This window comes from Chionomys nivalis, chromosome 4, assembly GCF_950005125.1.
Source record: "Chionomys nivalis chromosome 4, mChiNiv1.1, whole genome shotgun sequence".
Classification (NCBI taxonomy): domain Eukaryota; kingdom Metazoa; phylum Chordata; class Mammalia; order Rodentia; family Cricetidae; genus Chionomys; species Chionomys nivalis.
The window spans coordinates 99,481,150-99,497,687 of NC_080089.1; the positions used below are offsets into that span (position 1 = coordinate 99,481,150).

Consider the following 16,538-nt stretch of genomic DNA (forward strand, 5'->3'; position numbering starts at 1 on the left):
TCATCAGGTGACTCATCTCACCTTTGCGGATATGGTCCAAGGTGTATTACAGTGTCAGGCCCAATTGAAGGGTCTATGAGTGGGTGGGAGAGCCAGTGGTGGGGGAGGGCAGGATCTGGACCGGGGAGAGGCTGACTGTGACAGCTCTGGGGTGGGGCTGGAAACCCCTATCCAGTCTCAACACCCAGGGCCCTATCTGTGTTCAGCAGGGAACAAAGATGTGCAGTAAGTATGTCTCCCATCAGCCCTGGTACTAGAGCAGCCAAGAGGGGCAGGTGCCTGTCGGAGCCACCCAGTTGTGTGTCCTACAGTGACTTCTTGCTTTCTTCTCTTGTGTTTGCACTTGGTCGTTGTCCTGAAGGCTTACAAGCCTCCTGGCAGGAAGTCAATCCAAGCAGGGCAGTGTAGGTGTATCAATGGCAAGGCAGGGCTCTGCTCCCCTTTAGGGGTGAGAAAATCGTGGCTCGGTGCTATGGAGACAGTGGTAAGGGTCCTGAGGTCGGAGGGGACAAGGAGCCTGAGGCCCTTCCAGGAATGGAGGACACTACAGATCTAGACAAATAAAGGGAACAGACTGGACACTAAGAGGAAAGTCGCCTGAGGAGAGAGGGCCCCAGACCTAGATCTGGAGCCAGGGTACAGGACACCTGCTGCAGAGAGGTCAGAGGTTGATCTAGGTGTTTGCGGGAAATCCAGGAAGTGGGCAGGCATCCTCAGGCCTGCTCATGAGGGCTTCCAAGGGTTGACTCTGCTATCGATGAAGTACGAAGACACAGGACAGGAGGGTAGGGCAGAGGGACTGAGAGGGCTGTGTGTGTGGAAGCCTGTTGTCAAGGCTCTCTCTCTCTCATCCTCCCCCCTGTGTGCGTCTGTCTGTCTGTCTGTTTGTGTATATACTGCAGGCAAGACAGGCTCCCTGCAAGAGGAATGGTATTTGAGGCTCGTGCGGAGACACCCCGCCCCCCAGGTTCTCCACATGAACCTAGAGGGAGATTATGCTGGCTGTGGAGAGGACCTGGGCTTGGAACCACAGCTACCATGGGTCTGGAAGGAGGACTATGTCAGCGGTGGAAAGGACCTGGGCCCAGACAAGGCAGAACCTCCAAACAAAACAAGTTGGGTACATCCAGGGAGGGACCAAGAAAAAGGAAGTCACAGCTGAACACATAAGAAATTCACATCTCTGGTGATGGTGACCTATGAGTCCAGCCACATGAGGACACACAGGATAGAGGCAAGAAGGTAACCCCACTTTGGATCTTGCAGGGGAGTAACCTAATCATGTACGGTCCTGGGGGGCAGAGTTTTTCTTCAGAGCTGGATCAAGACAGCCGCACCCATAGCAACGTTAGTCAGCTTCAAGATGGATCTGTGTGACCTTGTGAAGAGCTACAGAGCTTTCTGTGTAATGCTGGGGGCAAGGGAGACCAGAGGACTCCCTGGGAGACCTTCCACAGAGGGTTTAGTCATTCACTATGCTGGCCCTGCACTATGGAGACCAGAAAGGCGCACCACAAAGAAGCGACCTACACGGCTGAAATGCAGCAGGAAAGGAGATGTTACATATTAGAGAAAAAGATCTCTAGGTGAGTTCCTAACCATTGAGCTTAGTCACTCACTGCCGGCCCTCGGTCCTAAGATGGGCTGTTAAAGGAAAAGAAATCACTATTTATACAACAAGCACATTAAAGACGTTTGCTTGCATTGTTCAACCCCAGCAGATGGTCGAATAACTCCTGTTTGCCCCTCAGTCATTTCTGAGATGGAGAAAAGCCCCTTACATGTGTACCAACTACCAGTTGCAAATATGGCAGGCTTTATTTACTAAAATACAATGTAAAAGCCACTACATTTCCCCTTTTTGTCTAAAATGGTAGTTGTCAACATGATACACCTTGAACTGTTGTTGGTGCTGTTTTTAGGTGACAATCATGCTTATTGGGAAAGAATTAGGGGAAGGAGAAAATTCCACAAAATTTAAATAGTGATATGAAATTATGGGAACTCAACAAAAATATAACTTTCCCAGTAGAGTTAAACACAGTAAATCGCAGAAACAAGCACCGTGTCAGAGAGCCCACCTATGGTTCTCGATCTACTCCACAACCTTGAGACAGCAAGACCCATGGGTCCCCAGGTCCCCATTGCAGGACTGAGAGCATTAGACGCGGGCTGAAAGTGTGCCTGCAGAGTTGACCCCTTTCCTCACAGGAGTGACAATGAGCCCCCCCAGCATGGGCTGGGGCTATGACCTGAATCTGAATAGGTACGGTGCAGACAGGGCAGGTTGGACCCTGGTCCCCAAGGAAGAGGCTGCCGAGGGAGCAGACATGGGAGATGCGTGGGAGAGGCCCGTGGGAGTTAATTCTTTCCTTGCCAGATGACCTGCACTGGGTAAGACCAGGAGCTAGCCCAGCCGAGCCAGATCCTGAAGACGTCATCATAAAAGACAACTGAAACGATCATGGGCGTGGGCCAGGTCCTGGCACATCCCGGAGAAAGCGGAGAGCAGCAGGAAGCATAGCACTTCGGTGCTGTAATATGGTCCAATTGTCACGTTGCATTTTCTTGGCTGGGGCGGGGTGGGGGGAGGGAGGTGGTGGTGGTAGTGGTTTGTGTCTGAGTGTTGAGAGGGAGAGACTGGCTGGGAGAAACAATGGCATGAAGGAGGCCCAGAGAAAACCCATGCCGGAAGGCCGGAAGTGTGGAACAGTAAAGAGAGAAACAGCATCCTTGTAACTGGCCCGACAAGCCCACAGGTGGCCGCAGCTTGGCTTGGGGCTTTGCTTAGGAGGAACTCACCAGGCTGGTTGCGGTGGCGGCAGGGATTGCAGTTTTCAGAAGGGAAGGGCAGACATGGATGAGGCATCCCACCATGGGCTCTGGATGTGACTTGCCTGTAGCTGTGGCTTGCAGACTGCGTGCAAGAGCCCCTGGGTGCTTAGACTGCGGTTTCTACGGCTCTGCTACTTACCAGCTCTGTGACTGACCAAGTTATTGTACTTCTCTGTGCCTTAGGTTCTTTTCTTTTCTTCTCCTTCTTTCTTTCTTTCTTTCTTTCTTTCTTTCTTTCTTTCTTTCTTTCTTTCTTTCTTTCTTTCTTTCTTTCTTTCTTTCTTTCTTTCTTTCTTTCTTTCTTTCTTTCTTGTTTTTTGAGATAGGGTTTCTCTATATAACAGCCCTGGCTGTCCTGGAACTCACTCTTGTAGATCAGTCTGGCCTCGGATTTGCAAAGATCTACCTGTCTCTGTCTCCCAAGTGCCGGGATTAAAGGTACGTGCCACCACCACCGGCCCTCCCCTTTTAATTTTTTTTAAGAAAAATTTATTGTTCAGTATGTGTATGCATGGGTGTCTGTGTCAGAGTATGTACCTGTGAGTGCAGTTGCCTGCCCACGGAAGCCAGAAAAGGGTGGCAGATTCCCTGGAGTTGTAGTTACAGGCAGTTGTGGGCCATCTGATGTGGGTGCTGGGAACTGAACTCCATCCCTCTGCTGTAAAAGCTGTACTCACCCTTAATCACTGAACCATCTCTCTAGTCCTCAGCCTCAGTTTCTTCAAATGTAAATCAGAACTAACAAAAAGCATCATCTTCCATTGGGTTGTTTAGAGGACTTAATGAATTGCTGTTGTTTTGAGCACTGACTTCGAAACGTGTTAAATAAAAATATAAAGAGATATCTCCTCATGAGTTGTTGGCGAGGGAAGACCCAAGGGTCCCCAAAACCATATAGACTATTGCCATTGATCTCAATTGCCCACTAGAACTAGATGATAAGATCATATTGCAGAATATACCATCTGCTTTTGTTGCGGGGCATTGAGAAATCAAATCCAGTTAGTCCTCAGAGTGCTAAAAGGTACTAAGTGCCGTGCAAGCAGCTAGGGGTGGAAAGCCATGAATAGTCTCACCTAGCTGCTAGCCCCGAGAGTTACACCACCAACCAGTAGCCGCATGGCTATGTGGGGGTAACTGGACTGTTGTGAAATATTGGTTAAAGATGAGTCACATTCTTTTATGTGGTGGAATATTTGTTTAATGATGCAAAGAAGTGTTGCATTTGTTTAACTGCAAAGTTCTGTTACTTTGCCGGCTGAAAACACCTGATTCATCTAGTAAAGAGCTGAACAGTCAACAGCTAGGCAAGAGAGAGGCATAGGCAGGACTGCCAGGCAGAGAAAAAAATAGAAGGAAAGAATGAGAAGAGGAGGAACAAAAGAAGGAAGAGAGGAGGATGCTAGCGGTCAGCCACCCAGTCAAACAGCCAGACATGGAATAAGAAGAAAAGAAACGTTATGACAAAATAGAAAAAGGTAGAAAAATAGAGGCAAAAGGTAGATGGGATAATTTAAGAATGACTAGCTAGAAATGAGCCAAACTAAGGCTGGGCATTTGTAAGAAAGAATAAATCGCCATGTATTTATTTGGGAGCTGGGTAGTGGGCCCCCAAAAGAGCAAAGAATAAAAATAACCAAATACTTTCTTGTTGGCTTTTAGGCCTGCTCCAGAGGAGGAATTCAAACCAGGTACTATAAACCTGGTGAAAAGCCCATGGCTAGGGAGGTCATAAGCCCTAGAGAGGAACCTGCAACTGTTATTTTGCTAGATGGGCATAGCATCAAAGTGCCTTCTAAATATTTGCTTCTACCATAAATCAGTGCTGTTCTCAGCCTTTGTCAGAGAAGTTTCTGTTTGCAGTGGGTGATGGGTAATATAGAGACTCAAATGGTCAAAGCACAGAGAATAAGTGACTCGTGAGTGCTAAACAGGACATCTGTATCACCCTCTCCCAGGCTCTAAGGACATTACAGAAGAGGGGAGAGAATGATAGGAGAGGCCAAGGCTGGGAAGGAGTACCATGAAATCATCCCATCATGGACAAGGGAGGGGCTCAGAAGGCCCCACCCCTCCCTGAGGAGCCATAGGCAGTTAATGGTTGCTGGGGCAGAGTCATGGTCCTCAGTGGTCTAGCCACTGGTACGTTGTTCTTGCTCAAGTAGATAATTCCCCACCCAGGCTCATGCGGGCAACTCTGATTAAATACAGTGGGTCACCAAAAGCCCCAAACTGAATGGCAATACCAGAAAGAAAGGTTTAAAAGTAGGAGGGGACTTGCTGGGAACAAAAGGGGTTTAGTGAGAGGGAGAAGAGAATGAGAAGGTGAGGAGAAAGAGAATGGGGGTGAGGAGATATGGCCAAAGTGTGTGTGTGTAGATAAAACTCTAAAAGAATAAATAAGAAATGGTTATGATAATAAAACATATACAACAAAATATAAAATAATCATTAGGGTACCCTGCAAGGACAGCAAGGTGCCCATGGGTGACAGAGAGCTTGAGACCTTGGCTTAGGAGAGTTTCCCCAACTAGGGAGAGGCACTCATCAGAGAACCCCTGAACCCTGTCCTTGTTAGAGTACGCCACCAAGGAGCCAATCAGTCAGAGTTAATTCATGATCACACTCAGGTATAAGTACCCAAGGAAAGCCCATCAACTACTGCAGCGGTGAGCCATGTAGCCCATGGACTGACAGACAGACCTACCCTCAAGGCCATGGCCAGTAGCCACCAACAGGAACAGCTCATGTCTCCAGGGACTGACTATAAGTAAGAGCAATGGCCAGGGACTTTAGGAATTAGGAAGTCACAGCTATTACTGTGTGTGTGTGTGTGTGTGTGTGTGTGTGCCTATTCATGTGGCAGCAGAGGTTGACTCCAAGTTTTTCCCTCAGTCGTACCTTTCCTTATGTTTTGAGCCAGGCTCTTTCATGGATCCCAAAGCTTACCAATTTGGCTAGACTGTCTGGCCAGCAAGCCCCAGGATTCTATTGTCTTTGCCTTCCAATGTTGTGATTCCAGGTACATGCTACCATGAGAAACATTTTAAAACTGTACTATTTTAATTAATTCTTTAAGGATTTCATAGATGCATACAGTATATGTGTCCAGCTTTCTTACCTGGTTCCTGGAGATTGAACGCATGTCCTCACACTTGCATGGCAAGCACTTCACCAACTGAGCCACCTTCCAGTCCCTCAGTAAACACTTTTCAAGTAACTGGGCATTCTGGTCAAGTGGGATGTACAAAGAGAATTGGCACAAACCTGTGCTCTCAAGGAGCCCGCAGCTGAGTTGGAGGAAGAGATACTAACGTCACCTGGAGAGAGAGGAAGAGACCAGCATCCTTGTGCCACCAGGCTCCACAGCGATAGTCTGAGTTGTCTGTCACCTCGTGCACACTTTACAACAGCCCCACGAAGATCGTAAAGGTTAAGAGAGCTATTGAAGTAACGAGGCTGGTATGAAGTCCGAGCGTTTGTCTGACGGGAAGACTTGTGCCCTTAGTCATCACACATATTGTGCCAACTGTGACCTGTGATAAAAAAAAAAAAAGGTCAGGAACACTGTGTGTTTACACTCTCTCCTTCTGGGGCCTCCTGGACCCATAGAACTCGTACTTTGACCCATATTCCCCACTGGAAACTCTCAGTGCAAGACCTGACCGGCTCATTACTATCCCCCAGGTCACACCTTGTCCACAGCACCGGCAGGCTCCAGTTGTCCTCTTTGAAGATGAGCTCTGATCTCTCCACTCCCCTCGCCTCCCTCCTTCCCCTCTTTCCATCCCTTGTTTCTGCAGTCTTTTCTGGACACCCCCCTCCACGCATGCTTACCGGGAGACTTCCTCCTTTCTGGAGGGTTAGCATTGCTTCCACTCACCCATCTCTTGACTTCAGTGTCTATCCTGGGCACTGAGTCTGTGTAGCCACCTCCCAGCTGCCCACCTTAAAAAAACAATTCTTTATTTTAATTTAAAAAACTAAAATATAATTATATCATTTCTCCCTATCCTTTAAACTCCTCCCACATCATCCTCAAATTCATGGCCTCTTTTTCTTTAATTGTTGTTACATACACACACACACACACACATACACACACACACACGCCTAAATATGTAAATCCAACCTGCTCAATCTATTTGGTGTTACTTGAGTGTACATGATTTCAGGACTGGCCATTTCTCCCACTCTCCTCATTCTTTAGTTGCTCATAGTTCTCTGCCTGTGGGTGGGGCCCTGTGAGATTTCCTCCAACTGTGTTAGCGTGTCTCCTGGTGTCCTTGTCCAGGTCTTGTTTAGGTAGCCATATTTTTGGGTGTCAAGGGTGAAGCTTCCCTTTCATTTCTAGGAGACAGCTTCCCAGTAGATTTCCCGGTCCTCCAACTCTTAGAATCAATCTCTCCATTCAGTGTTCTTGAATGTTCCCTGAGCCTTCAGGGCAAGAGTTGTGTTGCAGGTTTATCAAGTGGAACTGAACAAGGCATGGTCACTTGTTCTCCGCATTTTGACCAGTTGCAATTTGCCGCAATGATGTCTATCTGTTACAGAGATGAGTTTCTTTGATGAGACAAGAGAACCATAGTTGTCTGTGGGTATAAGAATAAATACTTAGCCTGGCGGTGGTGGCGCACACCTTTAATCCCAGCACTCGGGAGGCAGAGGCAGGCGGATCTCTGTGAGTTTGAGACCAGCCTGGTCTACAAGAGCTAGTTCCAAGACAGGCTCCAAAAACCACAGAGAAACCCTGTCTCGAAAAATAAATAAATAAATAAATAAATAAATAAATAAATACTTAGAGTTTAGCTGCCTATCTTTACTTGCATGTAGCTCAGACTGGGAAAACTCAACATGAATCCATAGGACACAGCTGACTTCCTCCCTAGCTGCTGGTCCTTCTGGGTCCCCTCTACCAGGGACGAGCATGGCAAATGCTGTGTGCACAAGCTGAATCCTGGGACTCACCACTGCTCTACCCACCACTGGTACACAAGTGCTGTCCCCTTGTAGTATTTCCTGAGTTTTTCTCCCCGCCCCTTGTGCAAGCCAAGCCTGCATCCCTACTCCTGGAATCTTTTGCATACTTTGCCCCTTTTCCTCTCTCATCTGGCTGCCATGGAGGCCCATGGGAAATGCAAATCAGTTCAAAGCCCCTGCTACACAGAAGCCTTCAATAGTTATCCCTGGGTTCTGGGAATAAGACCTCCATTCTTAGCACGCCACTCGGTTTTCCAGCCTGGTCCTCAGCCTCATCTATTCCTGCTGTCCCTTCCTTTGGACTCCAGCCAGAAGGACACCAGGAAGCAGATGTAGCCTCCTTCCCTCTGTCTGTTTCTCCTAATCCTCCTTATTCTTAGGGTTTTACAGAGCAGAGACAGTTACCTCTTCAGACAGGCGCTCCTGCTGTCCTGTGTGAATTGGGGCCCCTCTCCTGCCCATGCACAGCTCCTATTCACAGTCATTCTGTAACATGCTTCTCTCCACTCTCTCCACAGAGAAGGAAAACACTTCCTGAAGTCAAGGGTTGGGAAGTCCAGCTGGCAGATTCTGGTGTTGCTGGTTTAAGGACATGGACGTGGAGACCTTGAATGTTGGTGATGGGACATCCTTTCTCTGCTTTTCCCCACCAGAAGCTCAATTTTACCCCAGGGATGACTTGTGTGTGAAGCTCATTTTTTTTTTCTTTGCGTTCCTTTGCAGGGGGTTACTTTGTGGTCCAGCCAATAAGACTTAAGGCAAAGTCTCTCTCTCTCTCCTCTCTCTCTCTCTCTCTCTCTCTCTCTCTCTCTGTATGTGTGTGTGAAGTTTGCTTCTCTGCTGTGAGTCCGGCTCCTTCCTGTTTTCCATCTTCCACTTCTTTTCCAAAATAAAGAGAGAAGGCTGGAGGAGGAGCTAGAGGAGCTAGTGACCATGAGCTAGCCTTAGTCATGGGAGTCACATAATAAGGAATCCTGAGGGAATCCAGTCATGACCCTCTGACTACCTACCAGCAAAGCTCATGCAACAGGTCCAAAGGAAACTCCGTTTCCCCAAATCCTGGCAGGTCAACAAAAGTCAGCTACCCATGCCCCGTATAACCCTGCTGCTTTGGCTGTACTCCCTCTTTTTTGCTCCCCCACCCCACCTCCCCCACCCCGCTCTGGACTCTTCCAGTTGCCTCTGGCTGTTCTCTCTCTTCTCATATCTACAACAAAATCCTTCCCCTTAACCGTACCGTGGAGCAGCCACTTCATCAGCTCGTGCACAGACAATAAGTCTCACTGAAGCCACTGTGGTTGGATCTCCAGGGCATTTAGTCAAACCCTACTGATAACATTTCTGAACACCCATTTCCTTTGGAGCTGACACACTGGCCCTGATACCAGGCCGAGGGCAAAGTTAAAGGAGCAGGACAACATAAGCACAGGAGAGGTGGATTCTCCTGGCAAGCCTGGTAGACGAGCATGGGGAAGGTCACATGCTGAGGAAGACTTTCTAACCACCAAGAGTCCCCCACGTGAAGGGCGATTGCTGTACTAGAGAGAAAACTGTATAAGTGTGTGGGTCTAGAGAGATAGCTCTCAATAAACCACCTGCCTTGCAAGCAAGAGGACCCGAGTTCAATCCCAGGCAGTCAAAGAAAAATTTATAATCTCAGGGCTTGGGAGGCAGAGACAGGTGGACCCCTGGGGCTTTCTGCCCAGCCCCCTCCGGCAACTCCAGGCCACCGAGTCCCCCCTTTCAGAAACAAGATGGATGCTACCTGAGGAACAACACCTGTGACTGTCCTTTGGCCTCTACACCCCTCCACTCCCACACAAAAATGCTTCATGGCTGGGCTTTGGCATCAGGCAAAGCTGAGTTCCGGTTCTATCATGTCCTAGCTGTGTGGCCTTTGGTCCCTTTCTATTTTATTCCACTAGCATCCTTGCCTGTAAAGTCCAGACGGTCGAAACACCTTTCACTTAGATCTAAGAATGGGGGTGGTCCATGAAATCTCCAGAGCACCAGACACAACCCATGGAGTGTCACCTCTGTCTCCCAGCAGCCTTCCGTGTGTTCCACCTCACCAGGGACAGAATGGTAATCAAGCTTGCTGTGGGCCTGGAAAGCCAGTCTGTGTGTACCTCTCTCTGCGGGTGAACAAAACAACTAGAAGATGTCCACTGTCCAACAGCCTCTGCGTATTGCTGTGTCCTTGGCCTGTAGGTACATAGGGAGAAGTTCCCAGAGCGCCAGGCCAGACAGGAATTGGAAAGGCATTTGGCCTTGGGTAGAAACAAGGCAGCGTGCACCACCCTTCACCCAGCCTGTGTCGTCCCCCCCCGCCCCCCCCCCCCATATTGAGGAGCATCTTTTCCTAGGCTGGGCTGGGCTGCAGCTGGAAGAGGTAGCTCTGCAGGGAACAATGGAATAGGGGCTGGAAAGATGCCTCCTCTGCCGAACTGCCTCAAGTGCTTTTGTTGGATCCTTTTTGGTTTTTCCCGGAAAAGGATCACCTTCTTTCTCTAAGATTCCAGTCCAGGAGGGGGAAAAACCTTGTTCACTCAGCCTACAGAGGAGGTCAGTGCGGGGGCAATTCCGTCAGACCAGCGCTTTCCTTTGTCCCACCCCCCAGCACTTCAGGCCAGACCCGCTGACACTCGACAGCGCCTGCAGTTTACCTTGGCTCGGTTCCAGTGAGTTCGAGCCCAGCCCTGGGGCGGCCCCCACCTCTCCACCTTGTTACGCCTTCCCACCCTCCTCTTCAGCGCAAAGAGCAGTTTAAATATAAATCAGTCCTCAGCACAAACAGAGCTTGGGCGGCGAGTCTTAGAGCCATCACCGGAACCGAAGGCCCAGGTTTGCGGAGCGAGTGCAGACACGCAGAGCCCGGCTCTGGACAATCCCAAGAGCCTCGGTGACTCTTCGCTCCCTTCCTCCAAGTGGAGACCCGCGCCGCCCCTCGGGTCCCTTTCAACTCTCCACCCCTTCCCTAGTTCCGTGCCCACCCTCTATCCCACCAAGTCCCCAGGTCTCTCCACTGACCTGCAGCCTCCTGTCTCTTCCATCTGCGGTGACCCCTTCCTCGGGGGCCCGCCATCAACTCGCGTGCCACCTCCCTGCCTGCGGGACCTCCTGGGTAGTTAGGGCTCACCAGATCGAGTCCTAGAGACTCTGGGCTTCCGCAGCCGCGAAGTCAGGACCCAAGACACCTGCCCGGGAAAACGGCAGAGGCTGGGCGGGGGCTTGCAGCACCTCTGACACCCGAGGAAGAGAGGGAGGAGAGAGAGAGTGCGTTTCATCATCGCCGCCACTTATAAAAACTTCTGAGAGTTCACTCTCTTGCTCAGTCACCGCGTCGCGCTCCCCATCGCTTGGCTACTACTGCTGCAGCTCGAAGGTCCCAAGTCCCGCAGAACCTGTCCCCAGCCTGTTGCCTCCGCCTGGGCCGGCCAGGGGACTTTGCCTCCGTCGCGATGGGGCTCCTGCCCAAACTCGGAGCTCGCCAGGGCAGCGGCACCTCCTCTGTCCCAGCCAGACGCTGCTCCAGCTCGGTCTTCAGCAACATTAAGGTGAGTAGAGTTCGGGGGAGGGGAGGAAGGGAACCAACCTAGGGCATCGATGTGTCCAGTCCCTGAGCTCTGAGTGCACCGGCCCTCTTCTCTGTGCCCGGTGCCACATCCTTGGGGCATGCCAGGGAGTGTGAAGGGGCGACTGCAGGTCGTTCGCTTGTTCTCTCTCTGTCCACACCCCCTCCCCCCCGCCCCGTGTGCATGATCGGGTGTGTATCGCGCATGTAAGCTCACAGGCTCTGCTGGAGATAAGAACTAGAAGAATAGACGTGCCTTCACACAGAGGGAGCTGTACTGTTGTTCTTCCACGGAGAAAGAACACCTCCAGGGAAGTCTTTGGGGTCTCAGCTGTGGGCACGTTCTTCCTTAATGAGTGGATCCAGAGGACCCCAGTGGGCAATAACAGGCTGTAGGCATGCTGAGATGCCTCAAGTCAGAGTGCACTCACGTTGTCCCAGGTGGACGACAGAAGTCTGCACTTCTTGGCTGGGCTTTCCTACTTGCAGTTCTCCCGGATCAGCCAGCTTGCTACCTGGCTACAAAGCCCCCAGCAGTTTTAAGAAATCCCCAAACGCTTCTGGTTTGGAAATGGCCTCAAGCAAACAGCAGGCGCTCCAGGTTTATTAAAAAAGGTCACAGGAGGTGCCTGTGGCCTGAGAGTTATGGGAAATTAGGGAAGGAAAAACAAAACAGAGTGTTGGAAACTGTTAGGATGAGAATGCCTTCTTTGATAATGGTCAGAAGTGAGGTCCACTTTCTTACAGGTCTACAAGGGCCTAGAATGGTTGAATCCTCACTCATAGTATTTGAGGGGAGAGGTTCCTGAAAAAGGCGCCTCCTGGGGAGCGCTAAACGACCCTGTGGAAAGTAAGAAGCCACAGAACCTGCATCTAGGTACCTTGGGATCAGGCAAGAATATGGTGCTGAGAGATTATTTCCCACAATCCTACCTTAGATGCAACAAGCGCTCCAAGTATGGGGTGCCCATACCTCACATGGAAGGATTGGGGCACTGTGTGCAGCCTCTGTGTGTCTAAGAGAGGGAGACTGAGAGGTCAGAGTGGATGCCACCTCTTTACCACAGGGTGTTACTGGTAGATCAGGGGTTCCTTGCGGTGAGCCCTGCCTTGATTCTTTTCTCCACCACAGTTTTAAAAAGTCGCTTAGATTTCCCTCTTGGAATATTAATAACATGGAAAGTGGGAGATAACTGTAAACAATCCTCAGATCTCCCCTTGAGCCAGACCTGGATGGGAACAACATGTATTATTTTGGTTCTGCCAGTTTGGAGGGACTTGGGGAATTGTGAAGATTTTTTTCATATTTTTAACTTGAGGAATTAAGAGGAAAAGGCATGCGCCAGGGTTGGGTGGTCTCTAAGCAATGAGACTGTGGCAGGACTGGCGAGGGAGGACTCTGAGTTTCCCTGAGAAGGGTAGGAGAGGTGGCTGTGCCAGGCTTCCTGACAGTGAGGCAAGGATGAGCTGGAGAGATTGAGAATAACTCCGCAGTTACCCCTAATTCCTAAAATAATTGGCTGGCAGCTTTTTCTTTGAAAAAAAAATATAAAAAGAAGATTAAAAAAAAAAAAAAAACATGTTTCACATGCCCGAGATTCAAGTCAGAGCCCTGGACCCAGGCCAGTTGGCCTCCCAAGAGAGTTAAGTGTTCTTATCTATCAGTTGAGAGTTTTTCTTGATTCTGTTAAAACATCTCCTTCCTTGACGGATAATTGAGCCATGGATGGCAGGGAGTTGGGAGAGAGCCCGTCTTGGCATCCCTATAAACTGAACCCAGTTACTCCAGGAGACCTTGGGCACACCTGGAATGGAGATTCCCACCAGCTGAGCTTTTCCTTCTTGAGGAAGCTATGCCTGGGGCTTCGCTATTTGAAGGGAGATTTCTTCCTCTTAATGACAGGTTGGATGATTGCCCTATAACTTCCCAGTAGGGAAAAGGTGATACAAAAGACTGGACCGTGACAAGGGACATCCAGCTCAGAGGCTGGTTTTGCTAGAATCATTGTCACTGAGATGGATGATCAAGAGTCATGTTGTTGTAAACCCCATGTTCCACATGGTTCAGGAGTGGGGGTGAAGTCTGAGGACAAGATCCATGGCCTATCCCAGCCATTCACTTCCTGGGTCATGCAGGAAACATGGCTCACCTTTCTTGGGCCTCTGGGGTCCCTTCTGGAAAATGTGGGTGCCATGAACAGTTCCCACCCTCGCAACTCAGTAAGAATTACATGGGGTAAGAGAAGAAAGGCTCTCCCCAGGGTGAGCGCCAAGTGAGATAAGTTTATAGACAAAGTCCATGAACAAGACTGTGCATTCCAGTGTTATCTAGGAGTTCTTGTTTCAATGCTAGCCCAGCATACATGAAGCCTCGGGTTCCAGCCTCAGCACCACATTGTGGACCCTGTGCAGGTTCAAGCCAGATGGGTTCCCAGAGCTGAGAAGGGAGAGTGGGCCCCACCTCTAGCCAAGATGCTAGTTACAATTGATACGTGCCAGCAAAGGGAGAACCAGTGTTCTTCAATGGAGCATCAGTGGGAATGCCAGCCACACTTCTGGGAAGACCCCCTTGTCCGGGAATAGCTGCCCAAGACAAAGTGGACTCCATGATTTTTTGTTTGTTTATTTTTTGTCGGTTTTTTGTTTAGTTTGGGCATTTGTTTTGGTTTATTGGTTTTTATTTGTTTTGATTTTCGTTTTCGAGTTTGTGTGTGTGTGTGTGTGTGTGTTTTAAAGATAGAGAGGCAGAAAGAATACAAAGTTGGGTGGGTAGGAAGGTGGGGAGGAACTGAAAGGGGTAGAGAGGAAACATGATCAGAAGATACTGTACAAAAATATAACATAAAATAAATCTTTAATACTGTTTAAAAGTTAATTAAAAACAAAACACGTAATAAAAATAAGAAAAAACTGGGCATGGTGGTCCTATAATCCCAGCATTCAGAAGATAAAGGCAGGGGGATTAGAAGCTCAAGGTCCTCATTGACTACATAGTGAGTCTAAGGCAGCCTGGGCTACATGAGATCTGTGTCCAAAATCCCACTTATTTCATAGTGCACAGTTATTCGTTAACAACTGCAGTTAATATTAATCATAATACCCATAATAATATCAACTATTAACAGCTAACAGTAATTGATTTTATGAATGGACAGACTTTGAGAATTGTGTGTCCGCATTCCATCTGTTTTACAGTTCTATCAGGTGGATAGTATTATCAGTCTCATTGATGAGGAAATCAGTGCTTCACAGAATCAGGAAGGGTGGCAGGGAGAGAAACGAGGCAGGAGAAGCCGTAGAGCAGAAAATTGTTCTATCCAGCCCCTCATCAGCATCATGCCTTCCACTCCAGATCTGAAAGTGGCAACAACACAGCCATCAGCTAACAGTACTTTCTCCAGGTCCGGGAGACATCCAGGAGGAGGTACAGTGGGTACCCAGACAGACACCCTCAATACCGATCAGCTCCTACTTCTTCACCCTTTATAATGCTCAGTGAAAGAGACTTGCAACTCTTAGGGGAATGTTTGTTTTGTGTGTGTGTGTGTGTGTGTGCATGTATACAAAAGTGGACACATGTGCACAGATATATAGGGGTCAGAGAACACACTACAGTATCACCCTCAGGACCACCTATCTCCCTTGAGAAAGGGTCTTAACTATCCTGAAGCTCACTGCTTACGTTTGGTTGGCTGGATCCCCAGGGCACCTCTGGTCTCTACCTAGTATTAGGATCAACAGCACCCTGACCTTGGGCAATGACATTCTTACCTAGGTGCTAAGTACGGAACTGGGCTCCTTCCTCTTACAAGGCAAGAGGCTTATAGGTTGGGCTGTGGTCTTATCCCTTGGGAAGTGTTCTGTTTCTGTTTGATTGTTTGTTTTGTGGTGCTGTGGGCTGAATCCAGAGCCACATACAAGAAAGCCTTCTCCCACTGAGCTCCCTTCCAAGCCTTTCCGGGCGAATTTTCACAGCTCCTCCTGCAGGAGGCATCTCCCAAGATCTTGTTTGCAAGATTCTTAGGAAGCTGGGAGCCACCCAGACAAGGCTGTCAACTGCCTTAGTACAACCCCAGGACTCTAAATTAAAAGCAGTCTCCCTCAGAGATCTCGGGGTAGGACAACTCCATGCAGACAGAGCTCTCTAAAGTGAAACACCCCTTTGGAGCTAAGTCAAGGTTATCTTACAGGGGGAGCAGTCTGTTGGTGATGGCCGCCAAACTTTAGGAAAAGCAACACCTATTAGGGGATGCAGGGGCACCCAGTGGAAGAACAGTGGGAAGAGAGGAAAAAAGGGCCAACCTTGTGGCTTGCTTTGAGCGGACTGGGAGCACTAGTCTGGGGAAACTATCTTGTTCTTGTCTGAGTCTGTAACTTCTGAGGCCTTGGACCCCCAGATGGTGGGGAGGCATCTTGAGCATCGCTTCTTGGTTTTCAGAATCTAGGACAGCATGCCAGTAATCTAGTCCATCCCCAGGAAAACACTCCCAAGGGACTCCCTGCACCAAAGAACAGCAAAAGAAGACAGGAAGATGCACCTACTTCCCTCCAGGGGGCGCATTTCTCTAGCAGTGAAAGAAGTGTTCCCTTCTCAGAAGGCCATCTTGGCAAGTTTAGAAGGCAAGGGTAGGGAGAAGGAAGGATGAGGATTGGTGGCTTCCTGGGTAATAGGACACTGGGATCCTCTCTGGGATGATAATCAAAGCCCTCTATAGCTTTTCTCTTCCCAACACAGAACAAATGAGAACAAGTTACATTTCTGCAGTTAATCTTTCCTGACTTTATGACATGGCTATCCTTTTTCCATGCTAGGAGACCCAGCCTGGGCTGTTGGGATGAGGGGCAGGCTTCTCCTCACCTTCTCTTGTCTCACGGTGTCATCAGTTATGGTGTTTATAGCGGACTGTCAGAGGCCTCTGACCCCCATATCCATTCCCCCTCCTCCCTCCCTTGCTTGCTTTATTCCACACCATGGTTTTAACCACATCCAGACAGCCTCTCTATCTGTAGAGGCACTGGCTGTACATGTCTGTTATGTGCCCAGTCCCCAGGGCAGGGATGGAGAGGAACACGGAAGACTCAAGCTAGGAAGATTCCTGGACCCTCAGTGAGACCCCAGGAGGTTGTTCTCTGTTATTCTTAGTCTATC

General features: G+C 49.2%; 1 protein-coding gene across 1 annotated transcript in view; it reads left to right on the forward strand.

Annotated features, from left to right (window-relative positions):
* The first annotated feature begins 10,629 nt into the window (after window positions 1–10,629).
* Slco2a1 (solute carrier organic anion transporter family member 2A1) overlaps window positions 10,630–16,538 on the forward strand; it is a 74,385-nt gene continuing 68,476 nt past the window's right edge. Inside the window, exon 1 of the mRNA XM_057768484.1 lies at window positions 10,630–11,372. Coding sequence (XP_057624467.1) covers window positions 11,277–11,372 — 96 coding nt within the window. The 5' untranslated portion in view covers window positions 10,630–11,276. The remainder of the gene's footprint in view (window positions 11,373–16,538) is intronic.